Raw genomic sequence first — 20,287 nt, forward strand, 5'->3', positions numbered from 1 at the left:
TTTGCACCGTGCATCTCTGAGATGCAAAAGAAATGCACCATGCAAAGAAAGCTACAAATTGGTGGGAAAATTCTCTGTTGCACCGGAGTTCTCCTTTGCAGCACAGAACTCCACCGTGCAAAGCAGCTGCAATTTAACGGGAACATAATTTAGCAGTGCCGAAGCGCACACAAAACAAAAACTCACAACTTTGGGTTGTGACAATTTCCAATTATTCCCGTTTCTTTGGCAGCCTTAAATACCTACTAACCTTAGTGAATTTGGGCCCCAAACAGTTCACCAAGAATCCCTCTGTCAACCCCTCTCTCAGCCCTGCAGCTCATCTGCATATAAATTTTTGGAACATCCCAGAACTCATGACAAGAAAACCTGGTGCCAGTCATGAGTGGGGCCTAATTACCCCCTACAAAGCATGCATGTGGTATCTGGAGTGTACACACACACACACACACACACACACACACACACCCCCCAGTGCTGAGCTGTAGGGTCACCATGGCTTGAAATGCTGCTGACTCTGGGACTGCCCAGCCCAAAAAACTATATGGTAAATTATGAACCTTTGGCTTTGAACTAATATCATGCGCAGTTAGTACTACATATAAGTAGGTGCCAAAAGCACTGCTCAAAAGCACATTTATGGAAGCCTGTTCTAAAACTTTTAGCAGTTAAAAAAAAACTAACATGCATCAATTCTGGATGAACTAAGTGTATGGGTACTATATGCAAATTGCTACAGCCATGTTTCACTTCAAGGTTTTTGTTTTCAAATTTGCTCCTCACTTCTATGAGCTCAGGGAGACCATAGTCTGAGAGTAAGGAGAGGGGCATACAGCTGTCAGAGGAAAAAGTTGGAGGAAGCAGAGAGCAAAGGAGTTAATCAGACCCCCCAGATTTATGTTCCCTGCTGTAGCAGTGGAAAGGGGACAAGTTCAGAGCAAACCTCCAATAATTAGATTCTATACCTGGAAAATTTATACATTTTTTATATATGCATATTGTAATTATTGAAGGGGGTCATCTTATAATCAGGGCTGACGTCTATTCAAGTAACTACAGTCTTCCTCTCATGTCTGCACCACATTTGATCATTTTGTTACACATTTGTGCTCATTTATTGTACTTTGCAAGATCTTTCATTGTATATGTGCCTTCAAGCAGCGGGCATTGCAGCAGATGTTACATCGGCTCTGTGCCACAGTCACAGGTGGTTGAACCAATGGTATAGCCCCTTCTTTAGTTCCTTGGACCATCCAACTTTGTTGTGTAGGCAGTTGAGACACTGCCACCTTTGCCATGGTTTGTCAGTCCCTTACCATTTTTCACTGTCAGGTATCTTTTTCAACCGCTCATTCCACATCTGTAGTTGTGTCTCCTTGAGCGTAGCATCAAGAGGTTGGGTGCTAGTGAGGAAGCTCCTGCATAACTTCAGTCATTTTTGTGCTCTGGGATGGTCATACAGCAGCTGTTTTACATCTTCAGTTTGTCTTAGTCATTCTATCTTGCTGGCCACTGCTCTTCTGATGTCAAGCGGAGCAATACCAGCTAGCAGGTACACATTGTTTAGGTTGTAGGCTTCAGACATCCTGTGATGCACCAGCACCTGATTTAGAATGGGGTCAAGGCACTTAGCACGTACAGATCTCTATCACACAGGATGCACATACTCAACAGAAGAAAAGCTGCAGCCATAACAGTAGCTCAGATGGGGCTCACTCCCTATTTTGAGTTGGTGAGCTTGATGGAGGAGACCTGCACCACTGTTATATAACAATTATGCAAATTACCAACCAATCGAACTGGAAAGAAAATATTTTATATATGCAGACAATCTGTATAACAGCCCAAAACACTAGCTTTGACCATGCTGAAAAATCTCTAAGTGAGGCACTAACTGGCCTAACCTTATACTACATGAAAGCCAACTATGTGCCGACCCATCAAATATGTAAGTACATGTGCCTTCCATCTGAAAAACCACAAAGCCAACCACCAGCTAAACATTACATGGTCTCCACTATTCCACTGTTCAAATCCAATTTACCTTGGAGTCACCCTCAATCAAACCCTCTCATACAAAGAACACATCATGAAGAAAAAAGTAGAAGTAAAATACAGTATTATAGTGGTAGTGGTGTTTAGGCTGGCAAGGAATTCATTCCTTCCTTCTTCTCTCTACATTCTCCCCAGCTCCTGCTACATACACACACTCTTCCAATGCCTCAAAAAAACAAAATCTCAAAATTCTCTGAAAAAGAAATTATTGTTTTTATCAGTTCCATAAAAAGCCTGACAGATCAGTCCTGTGTCTGAAACACTACAGTCCAGGGTACAGTGATAAAGTGTTATCCCTTAACTTCAGAGTCTATTTGGGCTGAATCTGGTATTGAAATTATTGGAAGTTGGAGAAGTTTTTAATATTTCCAGTCAGGCCCCCTATGAGAAATGGGATGTCAGGGAAATGCCTGGACTGATCTACCTACATACAAGATCATCTGGGAAAGACAGATAACACCTTTCACTCTAAGTGAATTAAATTGTTTGGACTCTAAAGAAAGTTATGAATCAATGTCTTCATTTACTAAATTGGGTTTTAAAAACACATCAGTCCGTGGAAAGAGATTATGCTAGATCAATAGGAACCCAAACTTCTTTACCATATAATGACTACTCAGTAATCTAAATGAAATGAATGATGGCAGCAGAGATAGGTCTGTAGATCAATAAAAGCCTCCTCAGCTGGATACTCTATGAACTGACAAATGGCAAGGGAGCCAAAGTCTACTGGAGCTATGCGATTAACTGATATTTTGATTTGCTAGCAGCTCCAAAAAACAAAACAAAAATATATAGTTTTGGTTCAACCACCATTTTTAATTTTCAAACTGAAAAGACCAAAGAAATTTGTTTCAGGTCAAATAAGTGTCTCTTTAGAGATTTGTTTTTTAAAGTGTTAATAAAACTTAAGATGAACTTGAAAACAAAATCACATTTAAAAATTGAAAAACTGGCTTTGAACATTGAAAATGAAACAGTTTGGCCTTCTCTGAATTTTGTTGAATCTCCCCCTCCCCCACCCCAACTGAAAAAATGTATCAAATTAATGAAACAGGTTTTGATTGACCTGAACCTCCATTTTGAAGCAAAATACCTGTGATCATAATCTCTATACCCAGAAAGGACTCCTTCATGAGTGATACAGAAAAGGCTGCATTGTCATTGTCTCAGCTGTACCCATTCCATGGATAAAAGAGGACTTCAGTCTTCAAGAAAAGGCAGACCGTTGGTATCCAGCATCCTTCACAAGTATCAATGTATATTCTTTTAAAAGCTAAGGCAAATGAATGTGCTTCTAGCTATCCAAGTGTAAAATTACATAACACTAAGCAGAATAAAAGGGAGTGGAAGCATACAGAAGTACTGAAATTACCATCAATGTTTTATATATTCAGTGCCCTGAGATGTCAAAGAGGACCATAAATCCTGAAATTGGAAGGGAATTTTTAAAATAAATTAGGGCACATAAGCTAGTTTACTTGAGGTCCTTAATGACATCTGAAATCCTCATATTAGAACGATTTAGATTTGAGAGTCTAATTTTTTATTATACTGAGTTTTACTCAAGAGTGATTCTAAACTTCTTGTTCCCCCCACCTTGATTCCAACTGTTCTTGAACTTGAAATTCCTTGTGCTCAATCCCTGCCTATTAAGGTACTAAGGTGTAAACAGAAGTTCCCTCCTTTATAGTGACCTCTTTTTCTTCTGTTTTATTCATTTAGTGGAATTTGCTGGATTGTGACATCAATGAATTAATCAAGGAGAATAAACAGACGAGGTGTGAAAAAAAATACTTCCATTTATCATAAATGCCTCAGTAAGATGCAACAACAGGGAGAGAAACATGCTGTTTAACTAGGATTTGTGAATACTTTTAAATGGCTAAGTAAGAATACTTCTTGAACAGTTTTAATTGGTGGTAACCTTCAAAATCTTTGGATTTTAAATATCCATTTATTTTGTAAAGACATCACTACCTGCAAAGAAGCAAGAAATCCACTTCTTTAGCATTGCCAAACAGGTTGAGCTCCATACCCTGCTCTACAAAAGTGGCAAAATACAAACTGAGTCCCATTGGATTCCCATGTAATCCACTGTAAAGTTTATTTTAGTGGTGAAAGCTGTCAAGCACTTTAATGGCGCAGTGCCCTCCCACTGCACCATTCAAAAGGCACACAGGAAGCAGTAAGTCCCTACAGAACAGCTCCAAGATCTGTACCCATCAATTCTATTTGCCTGGCCCGAGCCCAGATCATTCTCATGGCTCTTTGCTAAAATCTCTCCATTACATGGACAAATATTTTTTTAGAGGGCAGGCACCAGACTTGAACACAGTATTTCACTAATGTTGTGTTCAGTAATATCATCACTTCTCTACATCTACTGAGCATCCCTGTTTGTTCACCCAAGGATTACATTTACTCTCAGCCATTCCATCTCAACAGAAGTTTGCGGTTAGTTGATTATCCATCAAGTCTCTTTCAGCTATTTCTTTCCAAAGTAGTTTCCCATTCAGTGACTACAACTTACTCTGTTTTGAGATTTATCATTACCTTGCATTTGTCTATATTAAAACCCCGTTTTGTTTTGTCTTTGAATTGAGCTGCCTTTTAATTATTTACCACTTTTGCGCAGAATACACAAGCTTGATAAAAAAAAGAAGAAGTTATATTTAAAAAAAATGTTCTGGATCACTAGTAAATATATTGAATAGCAATGGAGCAAAGGATCCATTTGGGAGCTCTACCAGAAATATACTCAATGTCACAAACCTGTTTGTGGTGTACCCTGACCTCCAAGTTTGTCCTTGCTATCCTATTCCTCATCCCAAGGAACAAACTGAGCCTTGCCCTGGGAAAACTCCTTATTCGACAAACCTCAGCTCCACTGTCATACTGGACCCAGTTGCAGCAGGGGAAATCTCTGCTAGTTCTATGCAGCTTCCTCTCAGGTTGTGAAAGATGTTTAGGTTCCCCTTTCTATAGAACGGGCAAGCCTAGAATATTACTAGCTCAGAGATCACTCTTTACCACAGCCAATCAATAAGGAGACAAAACAAAAAAAAAAAAAAGGATTTATTGTATAGGACAAAAGAAGTATGAAATAAAAACTGACCATACAGTTTGAAGACTAGACAAGTAGTTAAGATTCTCATCTGGCTACAAGCTAACCCAGAATCCAGCCAGTATTGCTAGAGATCACCCTTCCTGCTGACCCTGCAAGCCATTACTACTGGGGACCTAGAAACCTCCCAAAGCCCAGGATAATCCAAAGATTCAGGACCTCACAGGTAACCCTAAATGCCTCTAAGCCAGCCCCACTTTCTTCCCTCCTCCCCCTCAGCACAGCCCTAATTCTTTACAAGTCTCAGAAATCTTGAAAAATTTCTTTCCTTCCTGGGACATCTGGAATTCCTCTAGCTCAGGGGCAGGCAATTATTTCGGGCAGAGGGCCGCATATTAAGTTTTGGCAAGCCATCGAGAGCCGCACGACAGGCAGCCAAGGGCAGATAAATATTAATTTTTTTTAATTTTTAGGGGCCCCACAGGCCAGACAGAATAGGCTGGCGGACCACATTTTGTCCACCCCTGCTCTAGCTAATGGCCCATTTCTGAGCTGCCTTCACTACTGAAGGGTTGATTTTCCCATTACAGGCAGACTATACCTTAGGTGCCCATGTCAACAATAGCCCCGTCTTTCTGTGTGTGGGAATGGCAATTGCTCTTGCCCTAGTAACACACAATCATAACGGTATGTGCAGACAGTTTAAAATAATCCATCCTGAAATCAAAGTGACATAAATTAATACACCATAATATTGGCTTTTCAATGAGACCACATGTACCATATATCAGTAAAATAAACTCAAAAAAAATTCATGACATCCCACAAATACCTCAAACTATAGTGGTGTTTCTGACATGCACTATCAAGCATATTCTCATATCCAAGCCTGTGGGACTTTTTTTTTTTTTAATGAATTCATCATATGGTCTGATTTTAACCCACTAAATGTGCTACACTGAGTTTGCACAGTGCCAATTAAAAAAAAAAATTATACACACACACACACACACACACACACACACACATATACACATACACACACACACCGCCACACACCCCCCACCATGCACTATTATCACAAGTGTCTTGCATAAATCTGTTACAAACAGACTTTATTCTTCAGATTCCACAGAAAAGGACGCAACAAAAAACACGGAATAAGATGGGTAAAAGTAAAAATTTATAAATACATATATAAATATTTAATAAAAGAACATAAACAAATTGTACTTTATTGCTTACCAAAAATATGTTTCTCTTTATAGAAAGAGCATAAAGCAAAAGGTACACATGTAAAGTTACATTGGTACTAGAAATTTTACTCATCATAACACTGCTCTGTGAAACTATATATTTGTCACCTAACGTCACTACTTATAGACACCATAGGCTCCATTATAGAGGCTACAGATTTGTCACCTAATGTCACCATTTATAGATGCTATTAACTCAATTTGCTAATCTCTAAAAGTTTCATAAATACACAGTACTGTATGTATTGTTTGCAAGATTTCATGAGAGATTGGCAAAGGCGAGTACAAACAATACATACTTCCTGCCTCTCAAAATTTTTAAGTGGTAAAAGCTACTTAATTTAAACACTCTTGCCTTTTCCAGTGAAAGTAAATAATGACTAATTTTCAAGTATTTACTGATCATCACACCTCTATGAGTCCTGTGAGGCTGCCTAGAACCAAGGAAAGTATTTGCTCAATTTTGAAAGGGAAAATGGATTTAAAAGGTGAGAAGTACAGTACATATGATTCTTTTACAAGCTCATGACAAAACCATGAAATGTGTAAAGACCAACTCAGTTCTGTGGTTAGCTAAGAGAATGGATGAGAAGTTAGATGTTACTTTTTTCTTCAAAAGTGTTTGCTGCAAGTCGGTTAATTTTACTTTTAGAAAAGTATGATTAAGATGTAGATAACCTAAAGATAACTTTCAAGCCAAGGATTCAAAGGGAACTACACAAGGTAAACATTTCACAAGGCACCGAAGGTGGATATTTAAAACTGTTTCTTACAATTATTTTTCCATTTTTGAGAAACCTATTTAAACAAAATTATATAATCAGCTTACAGAATTCATTGTCACAAGATATAAATGATGTCTGAGTTTAAGCAAAATTCAAGAAACATTTAGATGCATATTTATATGGATAGTAGGGATGTCAACTAATCTTCAGGACTTCTGAAAGTATAGACTGTTTTCACTTGAACATTTAGGCTAAAGACACACGTTTCCACATAAACTGGTATAAGTGATTGGAAACCAGTTCAAATCTGTAACACAACAGAAGTTCAGCACTCAGATCACTTTCAAAATGGCTGAAACCAGTTTAAGATAAACCTGGATGGATGTAGTATTGACTTCATTGATTTAGATTAAATCAGTTTACTGAAGTTCTGTCCCAGATCCTCACCAGATTCAAGTTAACTCTCAGTTCCCCAGCATCCCAAGGTGCTTTGCATCTTCTTTGCAAACCTTCCCTTGCAGGATGTATGGGCAAGCCTGGGCCCAAGCTGTCTAGTCCAGCTGAGCAGGGAGCTGTGCTCTAGTGCCCCCCCAGCTTCTGGTCTGACCCACTGCAAGCCTGTGGCTGCATTTCCAGAATCAAAAGCAAGTGTCTGGTTCACTTGCTTATCGGTTCAATCTATGCAGTTTAGACTATCTTGTGAAGACTGAATCAATTCAGTGTCAGGCTTTTTGACTGTCTGTACTTAGCCTTAAACAATTTTCAAAAACACACCATGCAAGTTCTCTTCTCCTCCCTTCCAGGCCTGTTACAAAGATTTTGCATCTATGTCAGTCTTCATCTCTTTCTCTCTCTCTACAAAGGCAGATATTTTTCTGCTTGGTGAAATGCCCAGCATGAGAAATCTTCTTGTTCAGTACAGAGGATTTCTTATATAGAGCTCTCTTTCAGGTCAGTCTCTCATTCCATGCCTGACAAGAAGTGATTTTCTTTCATCTGTGGTCAGTTAAGATGCAGTGCTTGGAAACCTCTAAAGAGTTTATCTGATCATCCTAGGACAGATGCTTCTGATCAGGCTGCAGAGTCATGTGGAAGGAGGGGCTCACAGCAAGTATGTGGGTGATCCTACAAGCCTTTCTGCAGCAAAGACCAATTAGAGATCCACTTGCTTTTGAGCTCTTTGAGGCAAAGATCATGCCTTCCTATTTGTTCATATAACAACAAATAACAAAGACATCAGTCAGAACCTCTGGCTGCTGACAGATATGAAAAACACCACACAAAAATGTACTTTACTGGAAAATGCAACACATTAGTTCGACACGGCTCTGCAGCATCTGTATAGATTGGGTGCTTCAGCGGGGTGTTTTGCCGCTTTTCTCTAACAGCTGATTCAATCAGCTATTAGATAAAAACACCAAAAAAGCCTCACTAAAACACCCGATCTAATGTGTTGCCTCTTCTGGGTATGCACTGGGCTCAGTGTGGGGGCATGTAGAGTTTAAAGTGCCACTGTTGGAAGGTGGGGTGTTCATGTCTGTAAGCAGCCTCTGCACACTACTGTGATGTAATGAGAAAACAAACAAAGAAAAAATGTTTTAGAACAGATAAAGGAAAACCATCTCCATAAAAAAAATTTTTGAAGTGCACAACATTTTCTAGTTTATATAAGCAAACGGCTAGATTATTAAAACAAGTTACTTGAAAAAAATTACAATTTGCTATTTTGCAACCTTTTTCCTTTGTGCATCTCTTCAATTGGGGAATGAAAAAATAAGTTACTTTCATTTGCCTGTAGCCAGTTCCCAGTCAATTTTACTTTCAGGTTCTCTCTCACTTAGTGCTGCAATGCCTGGATTTAAAATATAGCAGATGAATATTTATCCACTTATAAAATTATTTCTGCTAGGATTAAAATAAAGAGCAGATATTCACAGAAGCATTTCAGGTCTAACAGAAGTACTTCTCACTTTGAAAAAACTGAATTTTACTAAAGCTAAATAATTCCTTCTCGAATGATGACATGAACAAGGGGTTTCATGGCTAGTGCTCAACTATAGGAAAACAGGAATCTTAAGACCAAAGCACAGGTTACAGTGGGAAAGAATACAACCAAAAAAAATCAGTTTTAAATAGAGAACGCAGGATGAGAAAAAACCAGGTACCCACCAACAGTCATTGTTGCAATTGTATGACCATGCATGGGGAGAAGGGAGACAAAGGAAGGAGGAAGCAAATGAATGTCAAAACCAGGCCTGCCTCTGAGAAAATAAGGAATACAACTTTCACTGTAGTGTGACTAGTGCAAAACCAAAGCATCTATTCACAGTGGCTATAGGATGCTCAAAATAAACAAAACTGTCAGCACCTCTGCAAGCACTGATGCTACATTAGGTTGCCCGTCATTTAAATGTTAGTGATTACAAAAAATAATGGTCCTGGCCAAATAAATTAAATCGCCCACAACAAGCATCACTACTGTGAATCGCTGAACCACACAGTGTCCCTTTCTCTCAAAGCTCAAGTATGCGCCTCCATAGTATTCACATTAGAAGTCAAATCCAAAATGGAATGCTTAAAATGAACCAGCAGCTATGAACTCACATGCCGCAATTTTCAAGACGTGAAAAGAAATATTGCAAACCGTCTTCCACTGTTTGAGTGCAGCAGGAACACTGACAGGATGAAGTTACATTACTTTCTGTCCATAGTAAGAGTAATCTGTTATTACACTGTCTCAGCAACAAACAGTATTAAAATGTTAGACTATTAACAGGGAAACAATTTAAAGTCTAACACATTTTTTAGCTATGATGTGGTCTGTCCATTTTTTCTTCTTTTCAATCAACTGCATAATTAAGCCTGACTGGGCAGCAGTTCCAGTTCCTGGTTCTCATGCACTAGCACAGGTCTCATTATGATTCTTGTAAGTTATACCAACAACAAGTATTCAGCTATGGCACATTTGTTGGTCAGGCAAGGCTAGTTGTTCCACCACCTTTACAGCTCAAGCTGCCCAGGTACCAAAGAAAAGTCACTCCTGCCAAAAACACCTAGCAAACACTTTCATAAAGACTGCTTCAAAACACAAGCAGAGACAAGAAAATGAGAACTAACTTCCCCAGAATCAACGTTAAGAGCTATGCACAAGTTCAAAGCTAGGAACTTATTTAATGAGAGCTGGGAGAAGGAAAATAAAGGTCCAATGTGCTAGCACCCACAGAAAAGAACACCTGGCCAGAGATATGAGTGATGGAGGCACACACTAGGAAGACAGCAGAAAAAGGAAGCAATGGTGGCATTAATTTGAGAATATAAACCATGGTATTTGTAAAGTTCAAATTTATTCAGTCAGCAGATTCTCTAGCTCAGCTGTTCTCAGCCTTTCTAAATCCCCTGGCTGGGATACCCCAACTAGCCCCACCCCTCTACCCAGAGCCCTTCATTTCCCCATTTCTACCTGCCACACTGCAGCTAGCTTCCCCCTACCCCATACACAGTCCCACAACCTCCCCCTGCCTGGTCCACCACCTGGCATGTTGCAGATACACTGAAGTATAGCCATGTTTGCTTGGTGTTGTACCTGGGCTCGTGAGATCCCTGGAAAGTGCCTGTGCCACTTGGCATCCACGGAATAGCACATGCAAATCAGCCCAGCTTGTCAGCATAATCCTGCCTGGTGTTACAGGAATGTTTTGGGTGAGGGCTGCCTGCCCACCCCCAACATCATCTGGCCCAGTTTGCCTTTACAGCCCACCCAGAACACTTCCATGACGTACCACCTGAGAACCACTGCTGTCACAGAGTTGGTGTAGTGTGGGATTGGGAGCAGGGATAGGGTGTTTAGGAGTGGGATATTGGTTATGCAGTAGTCTGAACTATAACAGACTGATAACCCCTGCGCTGGCACAAAGTTGTTCTGTTCTTTGGGCTTACCAGATTTCAAAGCAACTTGTGCTTTTTCCTCAGTTTGTTTCTGGATTATATTCATATGCATTTCAGAAAACAGATCTCTGCCCTTTGCTCAAACCTTAAATCTAAACTGGAATCCTGTTCATGCAGGGTCTTTTAACATCTACCCAAGGAAGCTTAGGAGTAGGAAACAACCTAAGGGGAGGAAATTGTTATGGGAGTCACAGTGTATCCTAGCTTTGGGTGGACTATAATACCTTTTGTTCTGTGCACCAATGTTCTGAACAATAATTAAAGGATAAGAACTGCTACCCAGAGTGCAACCTGTCACCATTCTGACCACGGGAAACCTTGCATATGCCACAAGGCCATAATATGAGTAGCACATTTACCCAGTACATTTTACTTAAATAAAATGTTTACCCTAACAAAAAATACTTTCACGTCATGAAGATTTTATCAATAGTTCAACTCTAAAATTAAGTGTTTTCTAAGGCTACAAACTTAACATTCAACCTCACCACGCCATCTAGGAAAGATTGTGTTGTTGTGGTGGCCATTGTTGCCAGACAACAGCTAATGGCAATTAAACATTCAACAGAAAGATAGAACCAGCTCCACAAAAAAAAAAAATATATATATATATAGATTTAGATTAGACTTAGAACTGCAATGTTAAAAGCAAGTAATAGGTACTCATTCCATTTCAGTATTTTCAGTAAATTTCTCCAAGAAGGAGATCTTAAAACAATGAATGATTAGACAGACTCTAGTAAGCCAAAAGGCAGGTAAATATTAATATATGAATATTAATATCAAGCTCTAGAAACTGTTAAAGAATACATTTTGTATAAAATTGTGTACTATATATCAAGCCATGTTACAACAAAGCATGCTAGCTAATAGAAACGCAACTTTAAAAGGTATCAATTTTTTTAAAGTACTAATGGAGTTAGGTATCCCTTTCTTTATTACCTTACATAGCAAGCTTTCCAGTAAACTAACCTTTTATCTGAAGTACATTAACATTTCCTTTTCTCTAATGAACAGTGAACTTAAGCCTGAGTTTCAGGTTTTCTCTTGCCTCTTTCAGTATAAGTGATTTACTCTGTAACAGCGTGTAGATAGCATGGTTTTATGACAATGGTTCTCAAACTTTTTGTACTCAAAGCACAACTCATCAAATGCCAGCTCTTAGCTTTCATTCCTTTTTTGAAATGGAAAAATAATAGGGTAGTGTTGCAAAGAACACAAAGATCACAACAGGTCTGAAAGTTTTTGATGTTCTGGATTCCTATTTGAAATCTCTAGGCTTATCTTGCGAATCAGGTGTAGGTGTTGGCACATCTAACTATGCTAACAGAGTGCAGCAGTACCTTTGAATGTCACAGCACTCAAGGGTGCCATAACACTCGGGTTGAGAATCATTGTTTTATGATATCAAAGGAAGGATTTTGAGTGTTACCAGTCTCAAGTATTCAAATGATATGGCAGGTTCCAACACGCATAACATTGGCTTAAAAAAAAAAACCCCTCTAATTTTAAATCCATGATATATGTTGGATGTTTTATTCATGCTCTAGTTTCTGACCACCTGGGTCATATTTAAAGACTTCCATCTGCTAGCCTGGGGGCTGGAAATTTCCTTTTTTTAAATGAAAGCTGAGATTCTTTGGCATCATTGAATTTTATTTTAGAAGCCTAGAGGAAAACCCAAAGAAATATCCACAGTGTGCTATACAAGTTTCTCTTCCATTTCAGGTTATAAATTAACTTAGACTTTCCTACTGTTTCCATTACATTTGTCCACGTCCAACTGAAAACTGCATTAAAAAAAGCCAACTTTTCAAGCCAGGCAAATTTCTTGCATATATAGCAATCTTGACATTTGCTAAAAAATGTTAAATATAGTACAAGTAAGTGAGAATGTAAGCTGTACATGCATATAATATTTTAAAAAGGTATACAGCATCTGTCTTGAAATGTATTTTTAAAATTGCAGGGATGGGAAGTACAAAAATAAAAAGAATATGACATTCCTTTAAACCACAGCTCATACAGTTTAAGAGTCAATGACAAAAGCACAATTTCAGTAAGTACCAAAATCATTATAGGAAATTGGTCTAGCTAATCTAGTTTGCAAATTAAAGACTTTCTTTCATCCACCAGCTCATATGAAGAGCAACTATGATGGGAGTGGAGCTACCCCTTTTGAAAGAGTTTTGAAGGACTCTGAGGGCAAATTTTCAACCTGTCGTCTTTTATGTACAGGTGGACAGCAGATCCTGTTGCTTTATTTCCCATTCTCCCATTTCAGTGCACAAGTGTGAGGTATGCAACACCTAAATTAATATGTTCATAATTTTTTCAGTGTATTAATAAGTGTATTTTCAATGTATTAACAGTTGGGTGTCTTAGGGACGGTTCACCCAACCTTCTATTCTGCAACATACTGCCCCAACTCTCTCCCCACACTTCACTTTTGCAGTGTAAAATAATTATATCTACCTTCTAAGAATTATAATTCTTTTACTCATAATACAGCTGTTAAGCCAGACAGTCTCACAGTCTAAAACACTGCTCCACAAACCCAAAGACTTCAAATCCATCCTTAAAACTTCCTTCTCTTCTAAATTTAAGAAGATCACCTCCAAAATGTTCATAATCAAACCTTACATGCTGGATTACAGTTTATAGAAAGTGCTAATTCTAAATGCCTACTTAATAACAAGTATTATCCAACAAATACAAATTCAGTAACCTGACAAGGTTTCGCCAAATGTTTATTTTACTATCAATAAATACGATGCTATAGAAAACCTTAACAGAAAAGGAAGAAGTCCTAAACTAAAAAAAGAGTCCTATTTACCTTCTAAGCCTTGTCTACAAATAAAACTGTTAAAGCTTTGGCATGTAAGTTTTAAGCATAATTGAACAAATTAAGCAAAATCTTAAGTACCTCTCTATCTCTAGTAAGGTACATGAAAACTGGAACAATGAACACTGAATTCTCAAAATCTGTCTGGAAGCCATATGCACACATCTTGAGGTCAAATATCCTACTCGTTATATTAAAAACAATACAGCCTTGACTCCTTAAAAAAATGATACACTTACCTTTCTGTCTCTTCATTTGGGGAAAGCCGCTGATTGTGGTTGCTTGAACTATTTCCACTACAATCTGATACCTAGTTTTAACAACAGAGAGAAAAAAAAATAGGTCTTATTTTATTATTTGCCCCTCACACAGTATACTTTAGAAGCAAAGATGTTAAACTAGCTGCTGGGAAATACAGCCATTTTTCATTGCATGTATATTCCCATTCTGAAAAGAAGCACAGGTCTGGGAGCAGAGTGGCAGAAAGTTTCACATGCAAGACAAAAAAAAATGAAAGTCATTCAAGTTCTTATTTATTACTTGAAGGACTAATTATTATTTTCCCTATCTCTCATGACACTGTACAAAAGGTTCTTAAAAGCTTGATAAAAATTAAAGAAAGCTTAAATGTAAAAAAAGGTCTTAAAAAGTCAAAATTATAACAAAGTAATCTACTGTAATAAAAAGGAGTGAAAGTAAACTGTATTAAACATGGGTTAAGAATGAAGAAATTTAAAGAAACCACTGTATGGAGAATGATTAAAGATGCCCTTGCAAACCTGGGAAGAGAAACAGATTTCAGGAGTAAAAGCCACATACAGAGCAACAGTACGGTACAGAACATTTTGTCTCATGGAAGAGCTGGAAGGGACTGTAACAAGGGACCCCTAACCCCGTTACAAAGAGGGGGCCAAGGAAGGAAATGCAACAGGGCTCCTTAAGGCCCAAAATCTTTGTAGCTCAGAGAAGGGGAGGATTATCTGCTGTAAGGAAAGACCCTACTGGCAAGGCCAGGGTGCAGGAGATCTCTGTTGTCATGGGAAACCCCAGCTGGGCAGGAGGGAACAACTTGTAGTAGAGAGAGAACAGAGACCCCCAAAGGGAGATGCCAGGCCCTGAGCTGGGGACTCGCACTCGCAAAGTCAGCCCGCAACCAGCCGACTGCAGGACCCAGCAGAGGGAGGGGAGTAAGAGACTGACCACACCTGTGCCCAGGGAGCAGGATGACCAGTGACCTGACCAAGTAGGCATGGCTAACAGATATAAACTCTCCCCAAGGCCAGAGGGAGGGGGATGGCCACACTTAAGCTGGCCACTTTTTTAAAATGTAAAGGTGGGACACATGCATAACCCCCTACCCCAGCATATGGCTGGAGCAGAGCCCAGCAGGATGGGGGTGGATATGGGCTGCCCACTGTGAGCTCAGGGCTTCCCACTCTACTGCCTTTCCCCTGGGAGCCCCACACCAGCTACATACCCGCCATCCCCTCAGGGGATGTGCACAGCAGTGGGGAGCTGCCTCCTCCCCCCCCCCCCCCCCCCCTCCGCCGTCCCGCTTCATGCCCCAGTCCCATGCACCACCCTGGTTGGGCAGCGCTCCCAGCCCCTACCCCATTCCTGGCCTCACAGTGGGGGCCACAATCTGACCCCCTTCCCTCCCCCCATACCTGCAGGGAGCAGATCTCCACACTACCCAGCTGTATTTCTGACCGTGTGCATGTGCACGGGTGCACACATACACATGGCACCCCCTGCATCCCACTCTGGCAGCCCCAGGCAGCCCTTTGCAGGCTGGAATGCTGCCAGCCTGCAAGGGGAAATCTGGTATTTCCTGTGGATCCCTGCACAACGCTGCGAATCTGGGATAAATGTTGTCCCAGAGTCATGCAGCCCAGGACCAGGACTTGAGGTTCCCATTCTGGGACCATCCCACCCAGTTAGGGACGAGTGGTCACCCTAGCCACAGTGACAGAGGAAGACGGAGGCCTGCAGGGGGGCAATGGCAGAAACCCTGCTGGCTAGGGGACCTGCTGCCTGAAAGGAGGGACTTCCATTGACCAAGAATAAAAGAATGAGTACTTGGGAAGTATTAAGGATTTCCTTTTTTTCTTCTTTTTTTTTTTGGTGTCTTGGGAGGCCCCCAGGAAGGAGCTACAAAGAATTGAGGGCTGTTTTATGTTCACCCTGAAAGAGCCCCAGTGTGGGGCAGAGGCACAGCGGAGTATACCCAAGCAGACAGAACTGTTTGTGTTGGCCCTGGAAGGGCTGGGGGAGTGGATCCAGGGCAGGGGTAGCCCGAGGATCATGGACTGTTTGGGAGAGCCTGGTACAGGCCTGCTCTTTGTTCTTTTTCTGTCCACAATAGTCACACCACCTCATGGACTGCAATGGCTGCAAGGGGAGGCAAGGAGGCTACAGAGCAGTGTCCAGCACCCTGTTTTTTCCTGTGGGATTTTATTTTATTCTTTTTGGACTGACTGACATTTTCAGAGACATTTTCAGACTCTCATTTCATGGGAGAGAGCCAGCGCCCAGACTGGTCAGAGCCTGGATTAAAAAAAATAAGACAGGCTGGAGCCCAGCAGGGCTGGGCCTCCATCCACTAACAGAAAGGAGGCAGGAGAAAGAGAGAAGGAGCCGAGTCCCACACTGCCTAGTTAGACTTAGGGCCAGGAGCAGCATAAGGAGACAAGGCGCTTACACCCCAGGTTTAGGCAACCTAAAGGCAGTCTCTCAAGAAAATGTCTCCAATAACAACAAGATGTAGCTGTTAAGAGAGAGAAAAAGGGCCAGACTAGGAAACTGGAGTAGGTAGTCAGGTACCACCCCACCACAAGGGGGAGTCCAGGTGTCCCTGGAGGAGCACCCGATTTAAGGGACCTCAGGTCACCTGGTCTAGACCCCAACACATGCTAGTCCTAAAGTATTCCTATCAAATGCTTATCTAGCCTCCTCTTGAAAACTTTCAGTGAAGACGACAGCTTCCCAAGGCAGTATATTCTTAACAGTAAGGAAGTCTTTCCTGAGATCTAATCTAAATCTGCTCTCCTACAATTTAAAACCACTGACCCTTTTGCCCCAATTCTTTTGCCCTGTGCAGCAAAAGAAAACAGTTGCACACAATAGTCCAGATAAGACTTAGTTGGCACTGAGCAGAATGGTACTATCACATCCTTACACCTAGCAGTCTTGCTAATTCAGCCTAAAATAACGTGTATTTTTGCAATTGTGTTACACTGCTGACTCATATTGAGTCTGTTGTCAAACAAGACGCCGAAAATTCTTACCAGTAACACTACCACCCAGTCCGTTGTCTCCTAGACTGTTTGTGCATTTGATTATTCTTCCCTAGATATAGCACCTTATATTTGTTTGCACTGAACTTCATTCTGTTTTCTCTATTCTCCAGATCTCTGAAGATCCTTTGGTATTACACTTCGACCCGCCAATGCTTGCCATCCTTCCCAGTTTCATGTCAACCTGACCAGGAAGCTATTCCAGCATCCAAATCATTAACAAACACATTAAACAGTACTAGATCCTAAAACAGACCCCTATGGAGCCCCTGCTTGAAACCTCCTACCATTCTGACACGGATCCATCTATAATGACCCTAGTAAAGTGAGCTCTTGCTCACAAAGCTTACACATTCCTGATTCAGTTAGGCCAGAGCTGTCCAACTTCTGGGCAGCTGGGAACCACATACAGCAGGTGCTGCATGCCACAAGGGCTGCCCCCACCAAACACTCAACTCAGCCCCTTCTTCCCAGATGCACACATCATACAAGCAGCCCAGCCGCTTCTCCCCTCCCCATCCTCCATTGCATGCACAGCAGCCCTACTCCCTTTCCATCTATGTAGGTCATGCAGGCAGCCCACATGCAGCATGCAGAACTGGCAGCTGTCTCCCTCCTTTGCAGAGTACACAGTGTGCACAGCCTGGCACCCTCCCCCACCACACACAGCACCAGCAGCCTGACCCCTTTCTGCTGCACAGTCCTGCCCCCTTGCTCTCCTCTGCAGGAGTAGGAGCAGGAACCAAAAGCCAGAAGAGGGAGGGGAAGCCCAGAGACCCCGACTGCCACTGCTGTAAGAGAAATGGGCAGAGTTGAGGCTGGTGGGAGCCTGTGAACTACCAGTTGGGCAGCCTTGAGTTAAACTATATGGTGCATCTCTACTCTGCCTTCCACCTTTTCCTGCAGTTATGGAGTCAATTATGTATCCAACCTTATAGTAATGTTCTAGCCCCCATTTCTCCAGCTTAGTTATGAGAGTGTCAAGTGGGACTAGAGCAAAAGCCTTATTGAAGTCCAAGTATACTATGCCCATTGCATCTCTTTCATCCATCCAATTACTTACTTTCTCAAAGAAAGATCAAGTTGGTTTGGCATGACTTGTTTTTAACAAATCCATGCTGGCTACTAATAATCAGCCTTTCCTCTAGATGTTTACAAGTTGACTTTTGTACAATATGTGACTTACATATAAAAGATAACAGTGAGTGAAGATACTCAAATCAGTGGGTCATCTGCAAGTGTCTGTAAAATACTGCTGAGAAGACTGGTAAAAAGAGAATTACAACAGTTGAGCACTGTAACTATGTGCGATTACTGCACACTACTCTGCAATGAGTTTTGACCCAGCCAGCCAGTTATAGACTCCAAGCACTCCCCTGAAAAGAACAAATGTAAATAGCCTATGGACAAGAAACATTAGGCTTAGACCCCTGCCACATGTCAGTTAAAGGCATGATGGGATCTGAACTGCAGTCTCAACAGTCATGCACAGCAGGAGGCATGATTGTGGAATAAGGGGTTAGATTCCAATAGCGCCATACTGTCAGTGCAGAGGGAGCCAGGATCATAATCCTGGGCTCCCCCTGCACCAATAAGCAGGGTTCCCAGTGCTCCTATAGCTAGGAGCCCTGATGAGCTGATAGGGGCTCCCAACTGTGCTCCTGTGGCTGGCAGTGCTGGCCATTTGACCACGGCTCCCATCCATGGAGTGCCTGGGAGCCAAAGGTCTCCCATGCGTTCCTGTGGCTGGGAGCCTTAGTCAGATGATTGGGCTGCCAGCCATGGAAGTACAATCTGAGCCCTTGGGGCTGGCCACACATTCAGTTGGTGGCATGCCACATTACACATTTTTTGCATAAAAACTTTGTGGCTTATTTCCTGTATTATTGTACCATTAACTGAATGAACATGTTGCCAGGTTATTACCCAAGATACGATTAACTGGTCAATCACATCTTAAGTGTAATATCTGCCAGGGGCCTTAGACTAATTTGAAGCCCTGTGAATTATGCTTATTTAGACCAGATTTGTATTTATTACCCAGAATCATGAACTATCAGCAGAGTACGCATGGTAATCTATCCTAAATTTTAAAGTACCTTGCTAAAACATTTCCAGGTACAATATGGGAGATAAAGGAGATCTTGAAGGACACTTTATATATGTTATCATTGAGGGACTTGCGAAATATTCCTCACAAACAACTAAGAACACAATTACACTGCTATTTAACTTGTATTATCTAAGGTTTTAGAAAGGCCAAAGAAGAGGAGCTCTTGACACATTAACAGCACTCTTTCATGACCAAAGCAACAAATGTAGTCATCAATATCAAAACCTGCCAGAAGGTCAGCTGTGCCAGATTTAAAAGCTAAATCCTAAAAGTTTGGACACACATGGTCTAATGTTGCAAGTAAACAGGCAGGCAGCTTAAAATAAGATATATAGTCTGTCAGATCCTAAATATGCCAGACCCAGACTCAAAACATGCCTACATATGCATCAGTGCTAAAGACCAAATCAGCTTGCTTTTCAAAAAAGTTGGAGCCCTTAGGTCATTTTCATGAAGTTTTTAAATAGACATGTCCATTTTAAATAGACTGGAGATGCACTGTATTATGTAGGCATAATGAATAAGCTCTACTAGAAAGAGAAATGAGAATTACCTTCCTTGGAAACAGTAAATGCAAGATTTGTTGAATAAGTTTAAATAAAAAAGTAGGCCTTCCATAACCCAGATGAAGCAACATAGTTAAAAGAAAAATGATCAAAGGTTATCTCCCCAGTCTCTACAATTAAAACTACTACTGCTTGGTAATTTGTCATTATTCCTGACCTCTGTTACAAACTGAACAGTCTGAAGCTTGGACAGAACATACATAATATCTATATGGAAAATTAAACAGACAGTTAAAAAAGAAAAAAAAAACCCTATTCACAACTAGAAAAAAGAATACTTGCATGCATAAAATGATCATGAAAAATGTTGCTAAGGAGACAGTATTTTTACTGAAGATTTTCACTACTTGTTCATTCAAGGCTTTCATAAGCCACTTGGTTCATTGAAATTTTAATCATTCTCCTTAAGAGATATTTAG

At 40.7% G+C, this 20,287-nt stretch overlaps 1 protein-coding gene across 3 annotated transcripts in view; it reads right to left on the reverse strand.

Moving 5' to 3' along the window:
* The window catches only part of SNX25 (sorting nexin 25), a 162,198-nt gene that overhangs the window by 81,106 nt on the left and 60,805 nt on the right, over positions 1-20,287 (reverse strand). For all 3 annotated transcript variants that reach the window (XM_014521684.2, XM_025208024.1, XM_025208029.1), the window contains exon 6: positions 14,133-14,203. In XM_014521684.2, the coding sequence (XP_014377170.1) occupies positions 14,133-14,203 (71 nt within the window). The remainder of the gene's footprint in view (positions 1-14,132; positions 14,204-20,287) is intronic.

Source organism: Alligator sinensis, unplaced genomic scaffold, assembly GCF_000455745.1.
Source record: "Alligator sinensis unplaced genomic scaffold, ASM45574v1 scaffold528_1, whole genome shotgun sequence".
NCBI classification, from domain to species: Eukaryota; Metazoa; Chordata; order Crocodylia; family Alligatoridae; genus Alligator; species Alligator sinensis.